The sequence below is a fragment of the Notechis scutatus genome, chromosome 7 (genome assembly GCF_049901735.1).
Source record: "Notechis scutatus isolate UNSWTSFEM ecotype Mainland chromosome 7, rNotScu1.2, whole genome shotgun sequence".
In the NCBI taxonomy this organism is placed as follows: Eukaryota; Metazoa; Chordata; class Lepidosauria; order Squamata; family Elapidae; genus Notechis; species Notechis scutatus.
Window position 1 is genome coordinate 10,870,129 of NC_142015.1, and position 26,717 is coordinate 10,896,845.

A 26,717-nucleotide genomic window follows, 5' to 3' on the forward strand; every position below is an offset into this window, starting at 1 on the left:
GTGGCTCGCAGCTGCAGCAGGCGTGTAGGATGTGGCCGATCCCGCGCGCGGGGCTAGCCCTGCTGCTGGAAGTGGGGGTGCGCGCGTTGCTGCTGGGTCTCTTCTTGTGAGTGCCGAGGAGTGGGAGGGCCTCCATCTCCGGTAGGGGTCGCGAGGCAGGAGCAGAAAAGGGAAGGGGCGTTGCTCTCCCTTTTCTTTGGGGACGGTTCCCATTCCCACGCCTTCCTCCCCACCTGGAGCTTTTCCGGGCTTGCAAAGAAGTTGCGTGGCTTTTCGGAAAGCTGGGGCGGCCTTCTCGGCGTCGTGGTTGCTAGGAATTGGCCTGAGCCGAATGGCATGCCTTCTGTGGGCTGAAGGCCCTCAAAAGAAGGAGGCACCTGCAGTGTTTGGTGGCATTTTTGCGCTGTGCGTCAGGCTGGGCATCTCGCGGGGAATACATAGGCTGGTGCTAGATGCTGGCCTGTTCTTTTGGAGCCTGCAAATGAGGGGCAGAGGAGAGGATCGCTGGGGGAGGGGCTTCGTTCCAGAATTCCCACCAGCAGAGGGTTTATGTTGTTAGTTGTGATCCTTAGAACTAGGTGGCTGAGGTGCGTTGCAGTTAACCTCAGGGACATAAGATACAATGGTTGGAGGGGCCAAAGACCTCCAGGAAGTGCTTGGATTTCAAATGCCTGGAACAAAAATGTCAATCTCCATCAAAGACAGCTGATACCTGCCTTGCATTTTCTATATGTAGTCACATCCCAAAGAGATTCAGAGAAGAGAAAGACAAATTGGAATTTGTTCTATCTGGTTATAAGAACCACCATTCTCCCTTTTCTTTGCCTGCTGTCTTTTGGATTATAAACATTACTATTATTACTATTATTATTACTATTATTATTACTATTATTATTACTATTATTATTACTATTATTATTATTATTATTATTATTATTATTATTATTATTATTATTATTATTATTATTATTATTATACATAGAAATGACAGTATACACAGCAAACGAGTTTATGCTGGGTTTCGTATCACAAATCATTAGTCAAACCCTTCCCAAGCGTTTAGGACTGCGTGATGTATCGGCGGATTATGCAAGCAGATCCCAGTAAGGTGGCCTTCTGCAGCTGACCAATGGTGATCTTGTCAGTGCCAGTTGTTTTTAAGTGCTTGCCTAGGTCTTTAGGCACAGCACCCAGTGTGCTGAGTACCACTGGAACCACCTGCACTGGTTTATGCCAGAGTCTCTGCAGTTCGATTCTCAAGTCCTGTTATCTGGTGACTTTTTCAAGTTTCTCGTCGATTCTGCTGTCACCAGGTATGGCAATGTCGATGATCCACACTTTTTTCTTCTCCACAATCGTGATATCCGGGGTATTATGTTCTAAAACTTTGTCAGTCTGTATTCGGAAGTCCCACAGTAGTTTTGCATGCTCATTTTCGATCACTTTTTTCAGGCTTATGATCCCACCAGTTCTTTGCTACAGGCAGATGGTAGTTGTGACACAAGTTCCAGTGGACCATCTGAGCGACTGTGTTTGACGTTGTTTGTAGTCTTGCAATACCTCAGTATGTGATAGATGTTGTTGGTGGTGGTATTATTATTATTACTATTATCCTTTATTTTCGCCCTGGGGAAGATGGGTTAAGGTTAAAGAGATGACAAACTGTGCTGCATTACATAGAATTAGAAAGGTATTTTATTACAGCCCAGGGCTAGACAAATGTTTACAAATACTGGGATTAAGATATATTGTATTCATGGACCAAGGTTGTATGATTTCATGTAACTGAAAGAGCAATGTGGTGCTGTAAATTGCTATGGAAAGCCCATAATACTTACAGAGCCAAACATTTTGGGATCCTACTTTCTTTAGGTTCACTCAAGTGTTGCCACCTTTCCAGCGAGTCATCCAACCTGAAGAAATGTGGCTCTACAAAAATCCCTACATAGAGTCTGACCATGTGCTCACCAGGTCTATATTTGTAAGTGTTTTGTTCATTCGTCCTTCAACTTTTATTTGCATGCCTGTTTCTTGGCAAGCAGAACTTTGCTTCGATTAAGCCCAGACTTTTGCTCAGTGCAATGAACCCAAATTAAAGCACCCCAATCCAGATGGCTCTCTAGCCTCTGTTTGAAGAGACTTGGAAAAAGGATACTCACCAATTTCCTTGTTAATTTTTTCCATTGTGAAACCATCTTTACTATTAGAAAGTTATTTCCCACACACACATACATTAAAATAGAATCATCTTATGGTTAAAAACCTTTATTTCATGCTTTGAAAGGACTGCCACTGTATGCTTCAAAACATGTAGCTGCATGCTTCCAGATGATCAAATCTTTGTTGTTTCAGAGCAAAAAAGGTGATGGACAATGGTAGGTCAGCCAGAAGCAAACCTTAAAGAAAAATAGCATTTTTAGACAGAACAAAGTGAAACTGAGTGGTATAAGGTGGGGTGGCTAAAATTTCCAGTACATGTCATGTGTTTTGGGGAGGCATGGAATTGTTTTTCTGTGGTTTATTTTTGTTCATCTGGGTCTGTTAAGTCTAAATCTGTGTCTTTCAAACTTCACAGCTTTAAGATGTATGGATTCCCAACTCCCAGAATTCTCTACTGCCTGGGGAATTCTGGGAGTTGAAGTCCATACACCTTAAAGTTGTCAAACTTGAAAAACACTGGTCCAAATGAAGTCCTATGCACATTGCTTGCTCTCATTTTTGGGGGCAGAAATGCCCATTTTTCTGAAAACTGTTATTTTAGCATAATTCCCAGCAAGCATCCAAAGAGCTTAAATTAACCCTCTTCTCTGTAAAAGGTAGTACAATCCTATTTTAAAGCTAAGAAATGTCCCAGTGTCTTTTTCTTTAATCATTTGTGCAGCTTTGTTTTGCTTTTGTAAGTGTAACACTTATTTGAATCTTGATCCTCTTGTTGCAGTTCATTTCCTTTGTGTCTCCTTTGGTCTTGATTTTCCTGGCCAAATTCTTCATGAAGGCTGGCAAAGAAGATACCCGGGAAGCATGCTTGGGTGAGCACAGGGGGGATGATGTTTGCAGAAAATTGGGGGTTGCATTAAATTGCTGAATAAGGCAGTAGGTTCATTGTGTCAAATTTGTCCTGTTGGCCTAGTAGGGAAGAGATGAGAAGTTTGTTGTCACCTTAATGTTGGGAATAATAAACCAGGATTCCATCTGCATCCATCCCTCTTTGAGGGAGATGGGCAATCTAGAATGAGTGAGTGAGTGAGTGAATGAATATTTCAATAAAAACTTATGGAGGGTGATTCTAGTTTCCTTACCAGACTTGCTGATAGGACATGGCAAGCTGCTTATTCATGGTAACCCCAAATTTGGATTTCCCATACAAAACAAATTGACTGTTGAGACCCATTGAGCTGCATTGTTTTAAAGATATTGTACTTGTATTTCTGTCCAGTTGTTTCCCTTGGTCTGTCATGGGGATCTAAACTGGAATTGCTTTGTTTTTCTTTGGTTCAGCTATTAGCTTGGCACTTGCCCTGAATGGTGTCTTCACCAATGTTGTAAAGCTGGCCGTGGGCAGGTAAGGTTCTTTTCTGGCAATTTTAGAGAAAGAGCTAGCATTTTCCCCTCTGGTTGCTTATAGGCAGAGCTGATATTCTGAGATAGTAATGTGAGAGGGCCAGAAATGAAGTGGAAGAAACCAGATGGCAATATGGAAGAGCATTTATTTAAGTTTGAACACTTCCTGTAATGTTACATAAGAAACAACAGAAATGTTCCCTTGTATTTCTTTCTAAAGGTATCATCCAAAGAGTATGTTGAAAAATATCATTTTTCTCCCATTGGTGTCTCCATTCCACTTTTGGAAACAGTCTTATTTGCTCCATCACTCCATAATTTTTCCTTTCTGCAATCCAAGTTAAAAGTATCACTGGATACTTTCCTTGATAGGCAAGTTATGATGCTTTCTCATCGTCCATGAAGTTACCTTCTTCTCTCCTTTCCTTAATCCTTATTTTTCCACCCACTTCCTTCCTCCCTTAAAAAAAGGGCCACCGATAGAGAAAAGATTTCCCTTCTTCCACACAGAGGAAGGGATGTCATGGGATTTCCTTCTCTTTCAGAAGTCCAACAAGCCTAGTGGAGAGGACAGGAGTATCTAGCTGATCTGTTTTTATGGTATTTATAGCTATTAATGCTTTAATTAAGATGTTGGACTGGACATCTTAAGTTCTAGGCCCTACTCAGCTATAGACATCACAGTGAAGTTTTAAGTCAATCATCCCCTCTTACAGCCCTATTGTAAAGGATAATATTTGGGGAGAATCACATCTACAACAGCTCAAGCTCTGATGAGAAGAGAGAGATGATCTCACAATATAGAAGTCAAATAGGGGATATTGGATATGGAGTGAGGTATTTGTAGGTACCACAATAGAGTCTAGACCTGTCAGCAACATTGGAGATTCGGGCTAGCTTTTTGCCTCAGTTCTTCTCCATCTTCCTGAAGTTGAGAAACCTTGACCTACACTTCTCTTCTAGGCCTCGGCCTGATTTCTTCTACCGCTGCTTTCCAGATGGACGGGCAACTGATCAGTTCTTGTGCACAGGAGATGCACAAGTAGTGATTGAAGGGCGCAAAAGCTTCCCTAGTGGATATTCCTCGTGTGAGTATTTTTTCCCTGTGAGAACTGTCCTTAGAGAACTGGCAATAGTATTATGGCTAGTTTGGGGACATTTAATTACCCTTTCCAAGAACTTTTGTTTTGAGGAACCATATCGAACTGGTTCATATATTGTGCTAAGACATGGCTTGAATAACCACAATTCATTGAATAAACCACTATTGGTTGGCTGTACCCAACACATTTAGCCAAAAACTATCAGTCAGAATGGTTGGGTTTGCATATTTAACTTTAAACACAACACATTGCTTAAGGGTCTTTACTATGGTATATGATGTATGTACTATGTCCCAATCTAATGTGGCATAAAATCATTTTTAAAAATATTGCAGTTCAGTTCACAGAATTGGTCTAGGAATCCAAGAAAAGCCTAAGCAGATATTAAAAGGAAACAGACGTTGCAGTGGTTATGAATGTATTTCTCTCCCCTTGGGCTTCATTTAAATGTTATTAGGTCCTATGAGGTAACCATTCTTTATGAACTGTCTTACAATCTATAGAGCAGGGGTGTCCAACCTTGGCAACTTTAAGACTTGTGGACTTCAACTCCCAGAATTCCTCAGCCAGCAAAGCTGGCTGAGGAATTCTGGGAGTTGAAGTCCACAAGTCTTAAAGTTGCCAAGGTTGGACACCCCTGCTATAGAGTATTATTCATGTGATTTGACCCTCTGTGTGAATGTTCCATTATGCATATGTGTTCACTGGAGCATCTTATTGTAGGGATACAACAGCCTCAGTATTTTTTTTACGTTGCCCACCTCTCATTTATTCATTGCTTCTGTCAGAAAAAAAAATCATATATTCAAGATATGTCATTTTGTCTCTACTTCTAGATCTGCAGTTTGCATACATACATTATATACGTCTTACCAAGCATCCTTGCTATATTTGAGTTGCTTACGGTGCAGTCTAAGTGCTGCAGGCAAAGGAAATTTTCTGAATTCTATTCAGTTTCGTTCTTTGGAAAAGATACAATTCCTGCCTGAATTTTTTTTTTAATTCAAGGAGAGAAGTACCTTTTTTTGTTGTTGTTCAATTTAATAAGCAGTGGCATCTTTCATTGCATATTTATGGTTTTTTTTTAACCAAACCAAAAGTACACTGCTCAAAAGAATAAAGGGAACACTTAAAAAACACAGTGTAACTCCAAGTCAATCACACTTCTGTGAAATCAAACTGCCCACTTAGGTAGCAACACTGATTGACAATCAATTTCACATGCTGTTGTGCAAATGGAATAGACAACAGGTGGAAAGCATAGGCAGTTAGCAAGACATCCCCAATAAAGGAGTGGTTCTGCAGGTGGTGACCACAGACCACTTCTCAGTTCCTATGCTTTCTGGCTGATGCTTTGGTCACTTTTGAATGCTGACAGTGCTTTCACTCTAGTGGTAGCATGAGACGGAGTTTACAACCCACACAAGTGGCTCAGGTAGTGCAGCTCATCCAGGATGGCACATCAATGCGAGCTGTGGTAAGAAGGTTTGCTGTGTCTGTCAGAGTAGTGTCCAGAGCATGGAGGCACTACCAGGAGACAGGCCAGTACATCAGGAGACGTGGAGGAGGCTGTAGGAGGGCAACAACCCAGCATCAGGACCGCTACCTCTGCCTTTGTGCAAGGAGGGACAGGAGGAGCACTGCCAGAGCCCTGCAAAATGACCTCCAGCGGGTCACAAATGTGCATGTGGATGCTCAAACGGTCAGAAACAGACTCCATGAGGGTGGTATGAGGGCCTGACGTCCACAGGTGGGGGTTGTGCTTACAACCCAACACCATGCAGGACGTTTGACATTTGCCAGAGAACACCAAGATTGGCAAATTCGCCACTGGCGCCCTGTGCTCTTCACAGATGAAAGCCGGTTCACACTGAGCACATAGGACAGATGTGACAGGGTCTGGAGACACCATGGAGAACATTCTGCTGCCTGCAACATCCTCCAGCATGACCAGTTTGGCAGTGGGTCAGTAATGGTGTGGGGTGGCATTTCTTTAGGGGGGCCGCACAGCCCTCCATGTGCTCGCCAGAGGTAGCCTGACTGCCATTAGGTACTAAGATGAGATCCTCAGACCCCTTGTGAGACCATGTGCTGGTGCAGTTGGCCCTGGGTTCCTCCTAATGCATGACAATGCTAGACCTCATGTGGCTGGAGTGTGTTAGCAGTTCCTGCAAGACGAAGGCATTGATGCTATGGACTGGTCCACCCGTTCCCGACCTGAATCCAATTGAGCACATCTGGGACATCATGACTCGCTCCATCCACCAACGCCACGTTGCACCACAGACTGTACAGGAGTTGGGGGATGCTTTAGTCCAGGTGTGGGAGGAGATCCCTCAGGAGACCATCCGCCACCTCATCAGGAGCATGCCCAGGCGTTGTAAGGAGGTCATATAGGCACATGGAGGCCACACACACTACTGAGCCTCATTTTGACTTGTTTTAAGGGCATTACATCAAAGTTGGATCAGCCTGTAGTGTTTTTTTCCACTTTAATTTTGAGTGTAACTCCAAATCCAGACCTCCATGGGTTGCTAAATTTGATTTCCATTGATAATTTTTGTGTGATTTTGTTGTCAGCACATTCAACTATGTAATGAACAAAGTATTTAATAATATTTCATTCATTCACATCTAGGATGTCTTATTTTTGTGTTCCCTTTATTTTTTTGAGCAGTGTATTTTATAAGTAAGGAATGTATGTATGTATGTATGCATGTATATTCCCTCTCAACTAGATAGGCAAAAGTGGAGGGCAGGTTCCAACATCAGTAGGGCTATATATGGTTCTCTCCTTCTTTAATTGCATTAACATTGAAAAACAACCAGGATTGTAGTCCTGCTTGCCTGATCTGACAGTAAGTTGTATTTAATTCAGTAGATCCTTTCCTTTACTTGTATAGAATTGTTTGAAAAGAACAAAACATTCCCTTCCAAAATTGATCATTTAACTGGTCTGATACTAACACTGAAACAGTCAGAACTATCCTCCTGGTTTGCCCAATCTGTCATTCTTGGAGAATAGAATTGATAAACCTTCTTAATTGCAAACTATTTCAATTGGCACCAGCAGAAAAGTGCACTCTATCTATTGTGGTCAGAAGATATTGGACCTAATTGCAATTTACCCACTGTAACATTGATAAATCTCTCATTTCCTTCAATTACTGTATTCAACTCCCATTCTTTTATTTTTAATTTATGTCAATTGTTTTGTTTGCTTGTTTGGGAGGAGCAGTGTTGCATCACTTGGGAGTAGCTGAAAGGATGTGATTTTCTTTTTGGTTTATGGCTGCTCTTAACAGCATTGTTGTGAAGTATGAAAGCTCAGGACAGTGGGAAGGTCCAATTAAACAGATTTATTGCTAATCATGCCTACACACAGGAATCTTCTCAATGAACTGCTAGGAGCTAAATAAGGATCAACAGAATTCAAGGGAGGTTGGATTTAGTTTGTGACTATGTTGGGATTTTTGGCTGAACCTTCTTTTAACTCCACCCCCAGGCTCTGCCACTCGTTCTCCCACATCTATGTCTATTCCACATTTCTATTTGAGAAAAGCGGAGATTTCTTCTTTGGGATATCTTGTATTTCTAGCTACAGATAGTGATGGCCATTTGCATTGCTGGATCTCATAAGGGATCTTTTATGTTTTCCAGTTGTCTTTGCTGGGTTTGCTTTTGGCTCCTTCTACATTGCAGGGAAGCTGCATTGCTTTGCACCTGGTGGTCGGGGCCAATCCTGGCACCTCTGCGCCTTCTGGGGACCCCTCTTCATTGCCATGCTCATTGCCTTGTCCCGTATGTGTGATTACAAACATCACTGGCAAGGTGAGGGAAAAGTGTGTGTACGTATGTGGGAAAGACGATTTTTCTATTACATACAAGTCTGTTTCATTGCCCCATTAGTCAAAAGCCCAACATTGCTTATATTTTGGCCAAGAGCCATGTTTTTGAGTTTCATGATTGCAGGAAACATGCAAGGAATGGGTGAACAAAAGAAACTCCATACATCTCTATTTAATTCAAATGGAATAAAGAGTCACAAGGCCATTCTCCATTGGGGCATCTAATAACTTTCCCTTTCTGTCCTATGATGAAATTGTTTTTGAAGCCTGGGCTTTGGTGGAGGTGCTGATGGCTTTGGAGTCTTTAGCTTGTACATCTCTGCTCTAAAGAAAGGAATGGAGGGAGTGGCATCTTTTTCTGCCAAAACTCATGCTCGACTGAGGCCACCACCACCTCTGGTAGTAATGGAATGGCAAATTTCAGTGCAAATATCTGATGACGCTGCAAAACTTAATGGTCTAAATTGTTATTGTATGACTGAGTTGGGAGTAGCATGTAAACCCTAAAAGGAGTCAAGGCCATTGAGGTAGCACTGTGCAAAGACATTTCTTCAGTCATGTGGCCAGCATGACCTCAAGGAGTGCTGTTACCTTCCCACTGAAATGGTACCTATTTATCGATTCACATTTGCATACTTTCGAACTGCTAGGTTGGCAGGAACTGGGCCAAGGACGGGAGCTCACCCTGTAACATGGCACTCGGGTCTTGAATCTTGGCTCCCAGCTTTCCAGCTGACAAGCCCAGGGTCTTAACCGCTAAGCCACTGCACTACCCAAACCCTAAAAGAGGATAAATCAATTTCCAAACCAAATCTTGCAGCCTCTTAGCAGTTGAAAAAATCCCAGCCAACTCTGCCTTCCTTGGTAGCATGGCCCCTGTGCAAAATTAAGACCATTGCTGGCTACCAAAGCTTAGCAGGGGTTGATATCCAATGTGTTAGATATTGATCTTTGTATTCTTTTGTTCCTTTTAAGATGTGCTGGTTGGCTCTGGAATAGGTTTCACCTTTGCGTATCTCTGCTACAGACAGCATTACCCTCCGCTGACGGACCCCAAATGCCATCAGCCTCTGCAGCATGTATCCAGGCTATCTTCTCCAGAGAGGCAAAAGCTGACACTTTCTGGTTTCAACCTAGATGTATGAAGGACTCAGGGGTTTCTTTTCTGTGTATTTGCAGACTCGAGGGGGGGGGGGGGAAGAGAGCTTAATCATCCATGTTCTGCTTTGCTCAAAGGCCAGGAGGTGGTAGGGGGAGAAGCATCATTGTCCAAAGTATACCAGCCTGATTGAAACTCAGGGCCTCTACCTCTTCCCCTTCATCACGCATATGTGGCTGAGAGAGTGAATATTTTCCAGGACAGCAAAATTGCAGAGTTTGGGAAGATTTATTTTTTTGTGGCCAACTCATTCCTGGCAATATTGAACCATTCCTCATCTGATCACAACAGAGCAACAAAAGGAGTCTCTAGTCCATTCCCTCATTGTAATGCCAGGCATTGCTCTTGAGTTTAAATGCCTATAAATAGATGCCACATGATCTCAGTGTGCAGTCTTGACCTATGTATTACAGGAGAGGTCTGATGTCTTTTCCCATGATGCCCAGGGTACATTCCTGTCCATCCAAAGACAGATGGGTACAATTGTAATAGTTTTCTCCCCAAAATTCTGCCTTAAAATAGTAGCACGGGGGTGGTGGTAAAGTATTTCAGGATTCAGTGATTTTGTGCAACAACACACCAGTCCTTTCAAAACAGAGCAGTAGCTCAACCATTCACCAAGGACATTGACATGCATTGAAACAGGTATAAAGATAGATGCCCTAAATCCAGACCCATGCATTGGCCATTTTTCTGCTACTCTTAATTACAAAGGAATCAGGAGTCTCCAACATTTGCCACTGAGGTGTAATATTTAAGGAGTCAAAATTAAATCTAGGAGACTAATTATATTAACTGCATATATTTGTTCTGCCGGGTTCCCTCCTTGCTGTTCACTCAAGATTTGTGCAGTTTTTCTATATTTATGGCAGTATTTTTAGTTTTGCATCCTCTACCATTGCACTGCTCTGCAAAAAGTTTGATTCTCAGCAATGCAAATTGGTATTGATTTAAAATAGTGTGATGACTCAAAGTTCGCAAGACTACACACTTCCATTTTTAGCCTTGCTTCTTTTAGGGGGATTTTTAATGAGTTAAACTATGGCTTCACACCACTGCTGTTCCTAAACCACTAAAAATTAAAGATTTCCCTGTGACTTCATGTCCAACTTTAGAGCACAGTGCTCATCTTTTTCTTGATGGAGGGAGCCACAGTGTTGTGGCCAGAATGACTAGATGCCAAGGCCCACAGAATGCTGTTGCCTTCCCATTGAAGTGGTATCTATTTATCTACTTGCATTTGCATCCTTGTGAACTGTTAGGTTGGCAGAAGCTGGGCCAAGTAATGGGAGCTGTTGCATGGAGCTTAGGTCTTGAACCTGGATTGTTAGCTCTCCAACTGACAAGCTCGGTGTGTTTAACTGCTGAGCTATCATGTCCCTTCCTAAACCACTACTCTAGCAATAGTGGGCAATATTCAGCTATCCCCAAAAGGGTTTAGGGGTTCTTACAGTCAATATATTTTGCACTCTTGGTTAAAGATAAATAGGTAAGAACTTTCCTAAAAGGAAGCATTTTTTAGAGTCTATTTAATTCCCATCAATACTCGCACCACAATACATTTTGTTGATTGTGGTGGAATTTCTGTGCAATGGATCAATGTTTTATAGCTCATAACTAATTTGTTACTTCTTGGTCCCTCAATTAGTACTCAGCTTGCAGTTTTGTGCATTTATCCAACTATAACAAACTCCCATTTTCAAAGGTATTTCCTTAGCTGGAGAAAGACCCAAAGTTCAACTTATCCATGTCATTACCCATGTGCTTTGTTTTTAATCTTAGGGTCATTGGATGCTGCTGTTTTCATGTGAAATTGCTATTCTAACATCAGCAATTATGATTATTGATTTTTTTTATACTATTCATACTGTACAGCAGATTACTATTAAGACAGTCTAGGGTGAAATGTTTTTCTACCATAGATAGGTATAACAATTGCAAAGTTTAACAGAATAACCAAACTTGTGCAGCATAACAGCACTTGGGTATTTTTTAAAGATATCTGTGGTTGCATTGTGAGATTAATCCTATACATCCTTAAATCTCATTTGAACAACCAATGAACAGCCAATCTATGGATGATGATCTAACTACCATAACAAGATAAAACCACTTGGATCACTAAGATTACTGTATAAGAAGTCAATCCTAATGATTTAACAACTGTGCTTATTAGAATGACAGATAAAGAGGCCTAACAGTCAGTCAGGGTTCTCCTTGCAAAGTTCAATAAATTCACCAAAGGCAGACAGCTGCTGGAAAAAAGTTAAATAACTTTTTTTAAAAAAAGGTAATATTTTACAAAGTGCATTAACTTCCAACTGTTTGATTTTTCCTGTTGATACTCCAATTGAGAAAATTTGGTCATGTCAAATGGCATTCTGTTCAGCCACAAGTGTAGCATGAGAGGCTGGAAAATTCAGTGATGCAATAATAGTGCAAACATAACGAGAACAACTAAGTATCCGGCACAGAATTGGAATACGCAAGGTGAACAGACGTGTAGCAATAGCGTGATCACATCTTACTTGTAAACAGGCTGCTTGCTGCTCCCTTGGCCAAGACTTTCTTGAAAAGAGAAATTTTGCAGAATGTGAGATAAGTGAAAAGCAATTGACCACTTCATGACCCACCCACCCCCAAAAAAACGGTCATGTAACAGTTGGAGGGCCCAACATACATACACCATGAAATCACAGATGTGTTCCACAACTAGCCAGCCAAGATTATGTTGAGACATGCATTGAATTTACACTCTGGCAGACTAAACTATCAATGTGAACTGTCTGTCCAAATGGTCAGCCAATCACCCTGAGCTCCCAAGTAAAATTGCCAGTATAGAGCTGCCCTCATCTGGTGCTTGAAGAAACAATCCAATAACTGGGTAGAGGTTTCTAGGAAGTGAGCTCATTCTTCAGATGCTTTCAAGAACCCAATTGCGTGCATTGAAACAAGGACATATCAAGCTGCTGCTTGTATGAAGTTTGGCACCTCCCACGTCAGAACGTAAACACACAGCTTCTACAACGCTGTTTACATTATGGAGAGGAATCACTCATCCATATTCTGATCGTTGTGAACAAGACCAAATTTACAAGCTTTGCCAGTTCCTTCCCAGGTAAGTAGTTATACTTTAGAAAAGTAGAATGATACAATTGCTACTGCTGGCATCATCATCATACTTATTTCAGAGAAGAATGGGACTTAGCTTGCCCAGCTTTTCGCTTTGACCTTGAGCCCTTTGAGTAAATCAGCAGCAGCAAGAAGAGAAGACAAAACAAAAATGAACTCCCCACAAACAATCGGACATGTAATGCTGAACACTCGGTATGACCTCAGAAGTGCTTCTAAAAGTCAAAATCCTTCACTGTCCATCACTCATCTTGAGGTTTTTTCTAATGGAGACAAGAAGTGAAATTCTAGCACCAATTTCAAGTCTTGACTAGTGCATAAACTGAAGGTGACACAACTGGTATTGCACTGGATCTAAAGACACACTGGCTGTAGACAGAAAATGCAGTTCGGTTAATTCACAAGGGCCTGAATATACCAGGAGTCTGACAGGATCTCAATGGTCACTACTATCCCTGAATAGGATACTGAATTTTCCAGAGTTCCAGACTATGAGGAGGAAGCATGCTGGGCACATCAGACAAAAGAGGAGGAAGGTGACAGGAGACCTGTAAAACAAAGAAACAACATGGTACATCAGCCATGTTAGGTTAGCTTTTCATTGAAGGCAGCTGATCTTGAAGGGGATCTAATTCAAGGAAAAAATTAATAGAAGACATACAATATACACGGCAGGATAATTTCTAAATCTTCAATTGCTTTTTATCTTTTTCTCAAACGGTAGCCAGAGCTAACTGGCCTCAAATCAAAAAAAACAAACAAGACTTACATATTTGGTATCCAGAGTTGTGCAGCTGGTCAGTTTGTCTCTACAAAGGGGGCTGATCCATGCTGATGCCCTTTGTTTGATAAATCTCTTTCAACAACAATAATACTGTGTCCTCTGACTCCCTAGAAGGAGGGATAGAAAAAAGGAAAAATAAACAACTATTCATTATTGATTACACACTAGCAAAATTTTGATGTATATATATTTCACATACTTAGAATCCTAGCTGTAATGCATATAGTTAGCTAAATTCAATTCAGGACATCATGTTTATCCCATCTGTATACAATTTGAAACTGTGAAAAAGTAAAAACTGGGCATAAGCCTAACTTCCACCTCAGCAATTAAAACAACACAATACAAAGAAAGGAGATACATAAATAGTTATGAGCCTTTTGGAGAAGAATAGGAATGATGGAGAAGATGAGAGACAATACAGTCTTCTTCAACTGCCACCTTGCATGACAATACAGATGAGAAAGCAATCTGGCTGGAAGGGTTGAGTTAGCTGATCTAGATTGCTAGGCTGGTATCCTACCCTTCCTGGCTACGTGTGCATCCTTCCCAAACTTGCACGCTTAGTGGAAGACCAGATCAATATCCTGGGTCAAGGGTATTTGATGACAGCCCCCAACCAGCAAAACTGTTGGGTACCAGATCAGGATTAGCCCAGTAGACAGAGCTTACCAGTAGCATAAATGGCCTTGCAATGCAAATAAATATTCATTAAAGCTTTCAATGGGTTTCTCTTGAAGCACGTAGTCAATGCGATGGCCCCCGTTCAGCAGCCCCACATTAACTGGAGGCAGATCCTCTTTTGCTGATGTGGTTGGTTCCTCTGGTTTCTCCTCTGTATTCAAATGGAAGAAAACTGAATCAACACACTTGTAATAAGTGAACAGGCCAGATAAGCTAAGACCAGCCTTAATTTTCCTGCCTAAGGTAATGGTGGCAGCTCAGTCTTATAGAGATCTCCAAACATGGCAAGTTTTAAGAGTCATGGACTTCAGCTCCCGGAATTTCTCATCCATCCATGGGAGTTGAACTCCTAAACCAGAATCCTGGGAGCTGAAATCCACAAGTCTTAAAGTTGCCAGGTTTGGAGACCCTTGCATATTCTCAAAATAACTTTCTTCAGACAATATTAAAAAGAAGTGGCAACTCTTGCCCACAACTACTTGGATAGCAATTCTAGTTGAAGAGTTACAGTGCTCTGTGCCGAGCCCTGGAAACTGCCCAATTCAGTCCAGAGGCCATGAGATCTCTCTTCACTCAATAGAGCAGAAGGAGCTCTTGCCTGGTACCAAGGAGGCCCTCAGGCAACTCAGAATCTCTCAAATATAAACCACTGTATCCACATATTCATTCTGCACTATTGATCCCAAATCTTTATGACAATGGGAATTTTATAAATGGGAAGCCTGAGCCCAAAGCAACACAAAATGTGTTCTTTTGCATGCACCAAAGGTGAGCAAACTCTGAGTGTGCAAACCATAATTTAAACCTAGGCTTTAAACCAACCAGGTTGCTTCTCCATGCTGGGTTCAGCTTCTGACTCCTGTTCCACATCTCCTGTGGCTCCTGCCTCCACAGCTGGCAATGATGTTCTGGTAAAGGACTGCCAAGCAGTCCTCAAGGAGCCCAGCAAGTTATTTTTCAGGTCCATGCTCATCCGAGTGAGGCCTTCCTTCAATTCTGGAAAAATAAAGAAAAAAATTCAAAACCAGAAAAAAGACAAGATTGCATACAGGTGAAACTTGAAAAATTAGAATATTGTGCAAAAGTTCATTTATTTCAGTAATGCAACTTAAAAGGTGAAACTAATATATGAGATAGACTCATTACATGCAAAGCAAGATAGTTCAAGCCATGATTTGTCATAATTGAGATGATTATGGATTATAGCTCATGAAAACCCCAAATCCACAATCTCAGAAAATTAGAATATTGTGAAAAGGTTCAATATTCTAGGCTCAAAGTGTCCCACTCTAATCAACTAATGAAGCCATAACACCTGCAAAGGGTTCCTGAGCCTTTAAATGGTCTCTCAGTCAGGTTCAGTAGGAATCACAATCATGGGAAAGACTGCTGACCTGACAGTTGTGCAGAAAACCATTATTGACACCCTCCATAAGGAGGGAAAGCCTCAAAAGGTAATTGCAAAAGAAGTTGGATGTTCCCAAAGTGCTGTATCAAAGCACGTTAATAGAAAGTTATGTGGAAGGGAAAACTGGAAGAAAAAGGTGCACAAGCAGCAGGGATGACTGCAGCCTGGAGAGGATTGTCAGGAAAAGGCCATTCAAAAGTGTTGGGGACTTTCACAAGGAGTGGACTGAGGCTGGAGTCAGTGCATTAAGAGCCACCACACACAGACGGATCCTGGACATGGGCTTCAAATGTCGTATTCCTCTTGTCAAGTCACTCCTGAACAACAACGTCAGAAGCGTCTTATCTGGGCTAAAGAAAAACAGAACTGGTCTGTTGCTCAGTGGTCCAAAGTCCTCTTTTCTGATGAGAGCAACTTTTGCATCTCATTTGGAAACCAAGGACCCAGAGTCTGGAGGAAGAATGGAGAGGACACTGCAAGATGCTTGAAGTCCAGTGTGAAGTTTCCACAGTCTGTGTTGATTTGGGGAGCCATGTCATCTGCTGGTGTTGGTCCACTGTGCTTCATTAAGTCCAGGGTCAACGCAGCCGTCTACCAGGAGATTTTGGAGCACTTCATGCTTCCTTCCACAGACGAGCTTTATGGGGATGCTGACTTCATTTTTCAGCAGGACTTGGCACCTGCCCACACTGCCAAAAGCACCAAAACCTGGTTCAATGACCATGGGATTACTGTGCTTGATTGGCCAGCAAACTTGCCTGACCTGAACCCCATAGAGAATCAATGGGGCATTGCCAAGAGAAAGATGAGAGACATGAGACCGAACAATGCAGAAGAGATGAAGGCTGCTATTGAAGCATCTTGGTCTTCCATAACACCTCAGCAGTGCCACAGGCTGATAGCTTCCATGCCACACCGCATTGAGGCAGTAATTGCTGCAAAAGGGGCCCAAACCAAGTACTGAGTACATCTGCATGCTTATACTTTTCAGAGGTCCAATATTGTTCTTTGTACAATCCTTGTTTTATTGATTGCATGTAATATTCTAATTTTCTGAGATTGTGGATTTGGGGTTTTCATGAGCTGTAAGCCATAATCATCACAATTATGACAAATCACGGCTTGAACTATCTTGCTTTGCATGTAATGAGTCTATCTCATATATTACGTTCACCTTTTAAGTTGCATTACTGAAATAAAAACTTTGGCACGATATTCTAATTTTTCGAGTTTCACCTGTAGATGTGCAACCTAAATGCATTTTAGACTAATGTCTATGGAAGTTCTCATTCATCCAGATAATGGTTGTCCCAAAGGTGCTTTTATTTTAAAGGCAATTGAATTGATTTGCTTCTCATCCAAGAAACTTTTTCAGTTCTAACCAACTGGTGGGGAATGGAAAGGATTTATATGCTCTGCATTCAGGCAGTTGGACCAGGTTCTAGAGTGTTTGCTATTGAAAAAGCCTGTCATTCTAAATCAGTGTTTCTCAACCCTGGCAACTTTAAGTTGTGTGGATTTCAATTCCCAGAATTCCCCAGCCAGCATGAATATCTTTGTAAGCATTCCTTCATACATTATAGGGAAAATTCTGAGAAAGTGACTTCATACCCATGCAACCATGGGACACCTGAAGAAGCATCCTAGGATGGATGTGATAAGTTACCTGCCAGCCATCCTGATTCAACTGTATTCCTAATTCTCGCATGGATAATGCAGGTCACATACCATCACATGCAAAGCTGGAGTTGGAGTCTCGTTGAAGATCACTCATAATAAAAAGGTATATAAGATGAAGAAGGAACAATGCTTTCTTTTGCTGGGTTTTTTTTTTTTTTTACCTAAGTGCATCCTCTTCCGGCCCTTGTGGTGGGGAAGCAGCATAGGTTCGAATTCCACATCAGGAACAATCATGGGCTCAATCCTGTATGCTACTGGATCAAACTACAAAACAAAGGGTTTGCAGATATTACAATCTGTCCATTTTCTATACGACCTTTAATCCCAAAGGAAGCATGCAAACCATTTTTTTTAAAAGAAAGCCACAATTAAGTAAACTATTACTTTTTTTAAGAAGTGGGAAACCTGCAGATCACACATGGCTTTGTGGATCCTTTTTACAGATTGATATCAAATTCTGATGAATATTTTGTTTCTGAAATTCAGTGGCAATGAACCCTCATTTTAAGAGCAATTTTGTCTGTTTTAATTTGTTCTAAATGTATTTATTTTCCTTGACTTTGATTCCCCCCCCTCTTTCTTTCATTTGGAAAACTTAAAAGATTATTTTCAAGATGCTTCAACACATTTCCATTTTTTTTCTGATCATCTCTCAGCAGTATTCATCTTCTCAGAGTTGATTTCATATTGTTATGAGAAGAAAACTTTCCATTGCACAATCTTGAAGGTAGTCCTCATTTAGCAACCATAATTGGCAACTTTTCATTAAGCAAAGCAATTGCTAAGTGAAACCACAACTATGCTAATTATCATATTTCAATTTTATTTTGCTTTACCGACTGCAAAGGCTGTAAATGTGAGCATTGGTTACAAAGTTACTTTTTATCACCATCGTAATTATGAACAGTCACTAAATGAGGACTACCTGTATTATCTTGACAACAGTTGATAACCATCCCTATCAAAAGAAGCTTAATTTTTTATCTTCTACACTGATTTTTTTTAATGAAAATGGGAAAAATGAGGACCTTGATTTAAATTGCAGATCTTTTTCTGTTTGGTTTATATAAACTACCATTTGGGTTTTTATACCTGCGTATTATTACGGTGCCATTTTTGTTTTATATTGAGCTGTACTTTTCATTAAGCTACCCAGGGGACCTTCTGAGCCAACAGCAAGGCTGTTGTCAATTAACAAATAAATCTTTAGAAATCAATAACTCCACCCATGACTGAAAAGTAGCAGAGGTAAACTTTCTTTTCCAGACTCCTCTATCCTAATTCTAATGTCACTGGATGGTTAACCTAAGCACCAATAGAGGATGAGATTATCTCCAGAAAGGGCGCATTAAGCTTTGTCTAATTTAGAAGCTGCATAATTTACAGATTGGATTCAAGATTTTAATTGTTTCCAAATGTTACATACTTTTGAACAGGGTAGAATTTGGATGGATACATGTGTATAAGCAAAGTGCCACAGAACCTTGGTGTATCTACATTCTATCCTCTGTTATGATTCTTGGTTTTCTTTTATCTTTTTTTTCTAAGGCTGGCAGATTTGTTAATTTCTCATCAGTTACATGGATAACCAAAATCTTATTCCATACTATGCAGATATCTGCCATCCAGTGAACAATGGGAAGGACTGGAGCCAGTGTAAACTAGCCATATTTGAGTCCCATCAATTTCAATAGGACTTGAATCAAGTTAGCCATGATCCATTTGAACTGCAGTGCAGCCCACTGTAATTTTCTCTTTTTACTCCATGGACAAAGGAACAAGATAACTACTCACGGGATGAAAGATATTGAAGAAGCCTTTGCAGGTAGGCAGAGTGTAAGTTGGATCAATCCGATTCACACCTCGTACAGTAAGAAACATACCAATGGGTGAGCCAAAAGCAAAAAAAATCTGTGGGTTGTAGATAAGCTGAGGGTAGTTTGCAGAGACCTGGTGGAATAGAAATAGAATTGACAGTTTGCAGGGAACAAGCAATTCCATTCTGTCTGTCTGTCTGCCCATACATCAATCCAAAATACTAGCATATGTCAATTCAATTAACACGCATCAAGAATTTGCTTCCTCTTTATATCGTTACTCATCTGTGGGACTCACTTACAAAAAATTACAAACATCCATAATATAAAATCCAAACAGAAACATGCTGCTAAAAAAAAAGCAAACACCTTATCTTCCCTTCAAGACATATCTAAAAGCTTCAGAATTTTCAGATACTCCTCCAAGCTACACACAGTATTTTCTGAAACAGGAAAATATTTTGTAGCTTGTGCATTTGCATAATGAGCTGTGGAATTCAGCAGCTCATAAAGGCTGGAGATAGTCAGCAAGCAAGGATGAAAGAATGTAAACAAAGATAGCAAAGAATAAAAAGGATAGGCATTTAGTGTGATACTTCTTCCCCCACCTTAAGGAAGGATCTGATATGAGATAATATAGTCTAGGCTCAGCAGGGGTCAGAAAAAAATACTTCACATAATCTATATAAATGTAATATTTTTGCCTGCATGACTTTATGAAAAAGTTACAGATTTTTTTTAATTATATTTTTTGATGTATTACAGGTAACCTTTGACTTAGGACCACAACTGGGACCAGAATTTCCATTGCTGAGCAACACAATTGTTACGTGAGTAGCACCAATTTTACAAACTTTTTTTTGCCATGGCCCTTAAGCAAATCAATGCTGTTGTTAAATGAATCACATAGCCATTTAGCAAATCCAGCTTCCCCCACTGACTTTGCTTGCTGGAAACCTGCTGGGAAGGTTGCAAATGATGATCACATGACCCTGGAATACATCAACCATCGTGAATAGCTGCCGGTTGCTACGTGCCTGAATTTTGATCATGTGGCCGTGGGGATGCGGTGACAGCCGTAAGTGCAAGGGCCAGTCGTAAATCACTTTTTTCAGTGCTGCTGTAACCTCAAACTGTCACTATACGAATGGTTATAAGCTGAGGACTAACTGGATTTAAATAAAATGTAAAGGAAAAAACACCACAAAACCATAATGCTCTGCATCTCTACAGCATTCAAGAATTCAGTAATTGCCCTTGTGCTATGTAATCTTGGTTGTCTGGCACCAGATTATATTATGTGTGAATTCAGCTATCATGTTTTATTGAACAGAGAATTATTATTCCAATCAGTATTTGCATGAAGTGTGATTACAGATCCTGTATGTTTTATAGCCTGGTCATTATCTTGGTTCAGCTAAACCTTCTGAACACCTCAGCCAAACTCTACCTTTATATCTATGATGCAGTTAATAGGAGGCTGTTGTCTATGAAAGTTACCTGCCCCGTTACAACACCCGGATGTCTGCAACTGGTTTCTGCACATGTGGGCATTGCAGATGTTTCCTGATTGGCATCTCCGCCTTCCTCAGCAGCTCCAGAGGTTAGTCTCAAAGTCTACAAAGTAAATAATTTTAACTTTAAAAAAAATCTGCAGTTGCTTTCAAATTTCCTGCTACCTCAACAACAGGAGGATTCAATTATTTGTATTATATTATTGATTCTTCTGCCTAGAACATGTCAAAGGCTTCAGAGGTTTATATTGTCCCACAACCTCATTATTGAATGATCTTAGAAAAAACAAAAAATAAGCAAAAGGTTAAACTGATGTTAAAAAAAAAAGCATTATATCTAGAAAAGCAACTGGAAGGTGGTTTGATTCCAATGGGAAAATGCATCAGGAACGAAAAGGGCCTAAGCATGAATCCAAGAAGCATGGAAAACCTTCAACACAAAGAGAACATTTTCAACTATGGAATTTGCTGGCGATGATGGCTGTCAGTTAGGTAGCACTGACAGGCACTTTAGAAAGTCTATGGAGGATCATATCCTTAACAGCAATGGCTGTGGAATACTATCCAATGGGGAGTTTTATTTCTTTAGCATATAATGGACATGACAGAAGAGAAGTGAGGTTATACATACAGTCCATGTAATTATATACCTCTACAGAGATATGGGAGTGGCCTGATAACTGCATATATACAGATAATCCTCAGCTTATGACCATAATGGAACCTGTCCATCAAGGTTGTAAGTCATGATAATCGTAAAATTGGTCACCACATGATCAACTTGATTTTATGACTTTCTTTGCACCAGTTGTTAAGTAAATCAATGGCTTGTTATGAGCCTCTTTTGCTGAAAACTGGAAGTTATTGCTGGTTTGGGGGGAAAATGTGTAAAATGGGGTCATATGATTGTGGAACACTGCAATTAGCCATGAATTAGCTGGTTGCCAAGTGCCTGACATGCAGTCACATGATCACAGGGGATGACGGTCAGAACTTCAGAACCAGATTATAAGTATCCCCAGGGAAGTCTATTGTAACTTCAAATGTCACTAAGTGACCAGTCATAAGTCGAGGACTATTTTAACTAATAGAAAACACAGATTTTTAATTCCAAGGTAGAGACAAGAAAGCAAAAATAAGAGAATAGTGACAAAGTATTCCTTTCGACTTAGGTGATGAAATTAATACAACATGTCCTATGTCCCAAAGCATAACCTTATTGCAATGTCCCCAAAAATGCACATTTCACTGGCTGAAAGGTTTACACAAGTCATACCTTATAGTTGCTTCTCTTCCTTAAATAGTGCAGGATCTTGATTCTGGGTCCCAAGGGGATCCCCATCTCTTTAAGCTCCTTGTCTGTGCACAAGGCCTGCACATAAGAATTCCACACTCAGAAACACAGTTCTACTATAAACAGAATACAGAAAGGTAGAAGGAATGGGGAGGGCTTAGGCTGTCCTTCTACATGGCAATTTCAAGAGGCAACTCAGCTTTGTAAAACCAACATACTAATCCCAAACAAAACAAAGGGAGTCTGCAAAGCCCAGAATCGGGAAACACTGCAGAAAAGGTGACACCTGAGTCACAGTCCATAAGCTTTTCCATAAGCAAGTCCTGTGACCTTCCGTAGTTCACTGACTAAGTCCTGTTGTCCAAGAGGCAATGGCTTTGAAATGCCACACTACAAAAGAGTAAGAATGGGAAAAGCAAAGTGCTTCCCCAAAGATTCAACCACAGAATGGTTTTGTGTGTGTGTGTGTGTGTGTGTGTGTGTGTGTGTGTTTTAAATAATTCTGTCTTTAAGTATAAGATTGGGACATTCTTGTATATGCAGTTGGAGTTCTAAAGTAAGACCGAACTAATAGGAATAAATAGGAAAGGTAGGATGTTATTCCTTCTGAACATGAATATGCTAGATGATGATCTCCAAGTAGATCCAAACAAAAATTCAATGGGAAAAATTGCTCATCCATATGAGCACCCTCTGTAATTATTGATCTAAATTTTATTGCTTTAAGAGACAATGCTGAAGACAGATATATAAAAGCTAGCAGCAACCATGTTCTAGGTAACAGAAGCAACCCCAATTTCATTTACCAATGCTCGATTGTCCATTTTTTCCTTCTCAAACACAGCGTAATATTCAGAAAGATCAAGTTCTGCTAAGATGTCCTTCATAGATTTGTTGACTTCCTGATCCATTACCAGTCTTTGTAATCCCTGTGAAAAGTTAATTGAGAAGATTTTAAGGCTCCTGGTTTCCTTCAGTTTAGGATGTATGCAAATATTATCACTGAAATAAATGATCAAATTGTAAAATTTTACAAATGATTCCCCTTAATACTGAATTGTAGAACCTATTTGGTGTAATGGTTAAGGCCTCAGACTAGAAACCAGGAGACTTCTGAATTCTAGTCCCCCACCCTTTTAGGTAGAAAACCAAGTGTGTGACCTTGAGCCAGTTGTAAATCACCTTGCCAAGAAAACCACAGGGACTTGTCCAGGCAGTCTCCAAGAATTGGATAGAATTGAACACAAACAAACAAATGGTTAAATGTAAGTGCAATCACTCTTGGAGTACAACTACAGAAATCAATGGAGCATGTCAGCCTTTATGTCTATGGAGATTCTCAGTCATCCAGGTCAGGGTTGTCCCAAAGGTGCTTTTTCAAGAGGTAACTGGACTTTCTGGTTTTTCTTTTGAAGATGTTTCGCTTCTCATTCAAGAAGCTTCTTCAACTCTGACTGGATGGTGGGGAATGGAAGAGCTTCTTGGATGAGAAGCTAAACATTTTCAAAGGAAAACCAGAAAATCCCAGTTGCCTCTTGAAAAAGCACCTTTGGGACAACCATGACCTGGATGACTGGGAATCTCCATAGACTATACTATGGTTCTTCTCCCAGGATTACCTGACAGTATTTCTGAAGATTAAAAAGTTATCTTGGCTAAATGAAAGCACACTATGAAAATATCAGTGAACTTGGGCTTATCACAAATTGAAACAACAGAATAAATGCTATTATTCAATGAATAATAGTATAGTCAAATGATTGATTAACAATTATATTAATGTATTTAGGAATATTTGATTGACAATACGAGAACATATACAATGTAATTGTAAGTGAAGACTATGAAGTGGAAGCACAAAACAATTTGTAATCCAACCGACACACTGTATGTAGATATATGGAAGATGGCATGATGTTTTTATGTTGTGTTTGTCTAAGTTTGTCTTAAAAACAATAAAACTTTATTAAAAAAAAGAATAAATGCAAACATGTACCTCTTTTTTTTCTTGTTCATCAGGTGTCCATTTCTGATTTGTGAGAAGATCAAATAATATAAGAGACCCTAAGAAAAGAACTTCATGAGCAAGTATCAATGCTTGGAGAATATCACAAATAGGGGGTATCAGAACTTGCCAAAAGTTTTCAACCTTCTCAAATAAAATATAGATCCATAATTATTGTTAGAAGAATTATGGAGAAATTATTGATTTTACAATTTGGAAAGTGGAAGAAATTAGTTTTTTTAAAAAAATCTATAACCTAGGAATCTTATTCTCAAGGGTTTTTTTTAACTTTGTAAAAAAAAAAAAAGACAAATCCCCTTCAAAAGTTTATGTTCTAATTATTATTTTTTGCTATACAGAAATGTATTATCAGTATATCACCCACTACACATAAAAATGCAAGGAGAGGAACAAATCTCCCAGCCCTGCAAATTTTTAATCTTGGCAAAAAAAAACTCTGTACATTACATTGTGAAAAGTCAGAAAAACCCAAGAGATGCTGCATCCCAGAAACACAATACAAGATTTTAAATGGATTTTAAGATTTTAAGTGGAATAGGTAATAAGTGATCCAGTTTGTCCTGTTCTATATATATACTTTAATAGCAGAGTTCATTCCCAGATTATTTATTGATTTATAAAATTTATAGGCTGCCCACCTTACATTTTACCATAAGGTAATCCAAATGCAATGATTTTAGAAGTCCTTACACCAAATAAGGCCATTACTGATTAAACCAGCATTCTCCAACCTTTCCAGCTTTGTGGACCAGTGGAGGGGAGAAGGATTCTGTGCGCGCAGCTGGCAAGCTCGCACATGCAGCTCCATTTGTGTGAACAAATAGAACATGTGTGCACAAGCTCGCCCGCTGCTCACACATGTTGTATGCTGTTTCTGCAGTCCGTGGGCCATGGCACCAAGGTTGGGGACCCCTGGACTAGATTGCCAAGATGTAGTCACCTGGGATTTTCAGCAACATTTTTTCCTAGCCCTACCTAGAGAGGTCAGAGACTGAATTTGGGATCATCTGAATGCAAGACAAAGACTCTATTATGAATTGCTCAAGATCCTTAATACTTGATTAAAACAATGTATTTGGTTTTAATTCTTCTTTTTCCTGTGATCTGTATGTTTCAACTGTAAATTAATTTAAGACAATCATGCATATATTGGGCTCTCTCTGGAAATTTTTTCTATGTTGATCGAAGAGTCCAAAACATTTCTAGTCCATTATATTGTAAATAACATACTGTATGCTGATAGGCTTTGCATCAAAGTAAGAAAAATAATTATACCTAAGCTATGGCCAGCTATGGAGACACCTCCTTTGAAATCAGGATTTCTCTCTAAAAAGAGCAGGTAGAGCCGGTTCATTTCTGATGCAACTGTATCTACAATGGTTTGACAGTAGGTAGAACTGTTGTAGAAAAAAACATCCAGGATGGTATCATTGATAAAGTGACGTAAGCGGTTGATGCTTGGCAAGGTGATTCTCTCCAAATTTCTGTGAGTAAAGAAGAGAATCACATTTAGAAAGAACAGTGATTTAAACAATTCCCAGTGACCACTGTCATTTTTCCTCTTAGTATTCCAACTTCTATATTCTGCCATTTAAGTTTTTGTAATTGTAAGGAGGCTTCACAACAAAAGCTGTATCAAAATAAAATTCACTAATAAAAATATTAAAGGACTCTTGTGATTGGTTTTATTAACCCATAAGCACAACTGAATTCAATGAAGTTCCAAAACAACATGAGAATTGACTTGCAAATTAATTGTTTGTAATGCCTACATCTAACTACACAAAGAAAGGATAATTAGTGGCTTGGCTTGGCTTGCACAGATCACAGGTCTGGAAGAGTGAGGTAACATATCAACCTCTGGGACTAAGGAAATCAGATCTGTTTTATATACATTGTATAGAGTCCCTAAAAGTCTAAAATGCAGAGAATCTATCTTTATTGCCTGCTCTTGCCAGTTATAATTGTAGCATTTTATGAAATGAAAAATATATTTGTAGATCTCAGGCTATCATCAACCCATACAGAAGCATTGCAAAATGTACTTACACATCTACTCCTGTATGTAAAGTACTGTGCCAGTTCACTGGAATAAATTCAACTCGACCAATCTGTTGTTGTTCCTGAGCTTTCTTGAAATGGGCTGAGAGCATGTTCAAGGAAACGCTGCGGAAGTCGTTGACTGGAAAAGAAGAAGCAGACACTATTTTTGAACCAAAGTAACTATTACTGCACACTTCACAATGGGGAAGGAAAATTCAATTTCCTGGCAAGACTGGAATTAGACTCAAATGAGAAAACTGAACAGGAAGAATGGATCAATTCCTCTTTCTCAGCACTGTTTGCTGACTAGATTTTTATTCCACCTCATTACAAGTAACTCAAGGCACAACAACGAACAAAAAAGGTGTGTTGGGTTAAGACAGAGTGATTGGCCAAAGTCACCCAGCTAGCTTTCCTGCCTAAGGGGAGACTAGAAGTCAGTCTCCTGGTTTCTATACCAGACTGTTCCAATTTATTTTTAGGGGGAACAAACACAATAGATGCAGAGACAAGACTTTTCTACATTTCATCTACTGTAGTCCTAAAGTGTTTGTAAAAAATGTGTCTTCAAATCAATTTTGGCTCCTGGTTACCTCATAGAGATGCCTATGAAGTTTTCTTAGCAACATTTTTTGGGAAATGGTTTGCTCATCATCTTCTTCTC

At 39.9% G+C, this 26,717-nt stretch overlaps 2 protein-coding genes and 1 long non-coding RNA gene across 8 annotated transcripts in view; 2 read left to right on the forward strand and 1 right to left on the reverse strand.

The window, feature by feature from the left end:
• PLPP5 (phospholipid phosphatase 5) lies at positions 1-12,301 on the forward strand. Of its 2 annotated transcripts, none has more exons than XM_087969963.1 (7): positions 1-106; positions 1,873-1,981; positions 2,939-3,029; positions 3,499-3,562; positions 4,525-4,649; positions 8,325-8,495; positions 9,488-12,301. In XM_087969963.1, exons 1-7 carry the CDS (start codon positions 30-32, stop codon positions 9,655-9,657), a joined length of 807 nt encoding a protein of 268 aa, XP_087826089.1. In that variant the 5' UTR covers positions 1-29; the 3' UTR covers positions 9,658-12,301. The 2 variants fall into 2 exon arrangements, with proteins under 2 accessions (XP_087826089.1, XP_087826088.1); XM_087969962.1 differs by lacking the exon at positions 1-106 and adding an exon at positions 988-1,313.
• LOC148130027 (uncharacterized) overlaps positions 1-25,678 on the forward strand; it is a 36,740-nt gene extending 11,062 nt beyond the window's left edge. The window contains exons 2-6 of one of the 3 annotated variants that reach the window (XR_015750348.1): positions 17,263-17,462; positions 18,974-19,184; positions 19,942-20,006; positions 20,646-20,779; positions 24,004-25,678. This is a non-coding gene — a long non-coding RNA (uncharacterized LOC148130027). Of the gene's footprint in view, positions 1-17,262; positions 17,463-17,616; positions 19,185-19,941; positions 20,007-20,645; positions 20,780-24,003 lie in introns of those variants that run through there. The other 2 variants (XR_015750349.1, XR_015750347.1) reach the window with 2 other exon arrangements.
• Positions 9,881-26,717, reverse strand: part of DDHD2 (DDHD domain containing 2) — a 27,798-nt gene continuing 10,961 nt past the window's right edge. For 2 of the 3 annotated variants that reach the window (XM_026671332.2, XM_087969960.1), the window contains exons 7-18: positions 26,060-26,192; positions 25,286-25,494; positions 23,981-24,048; positions 22,791-22,913; positions 21,967-22,062; positions 20,677-20,793; positions 19,154-19,309; positions 17,521-17,623; positions 15,094-15,267; positions 14,260-14,422; positions 13,573-13,694; positions 9,881-13,351 (exon numbers count right to left, since the gene is read on the reverse strand). In XM_026671332.2, coding sequence (XP_026527117.1) covers positions 13,613-13,694; positions 14,260-14,422; positions 15,094-15,267; positions 17,521-17,623; positions 19,154-19,309; positions 20,677-20,793; positions 21,967-22,062; positions 22,791-22,913; positions 23,981-24,048; positions 25,286-25,494; positions 26,060-26,192 — 1,424 coding nt within the window. In that variant the 3' untranslated portion in view covers positions 9,881-13,351; positions 13,573-13,612. The remainder of the gene's footprint in view (positions 13,352-13,572; positions 13,695-14,259; positions 14,423-15,093; positions 15,268-17,520; positions 17,624-19,153; positions 19,310-20,676; positions 20,794-21,966; positions 22,063-22,790; positions 22,914-23,980; positions 24,049-25,285; positions 25,495-26,059; positions 26,193-26,717) is intronic. The other variant, XM_087969961.1, reaches the window with a different exon arrangement.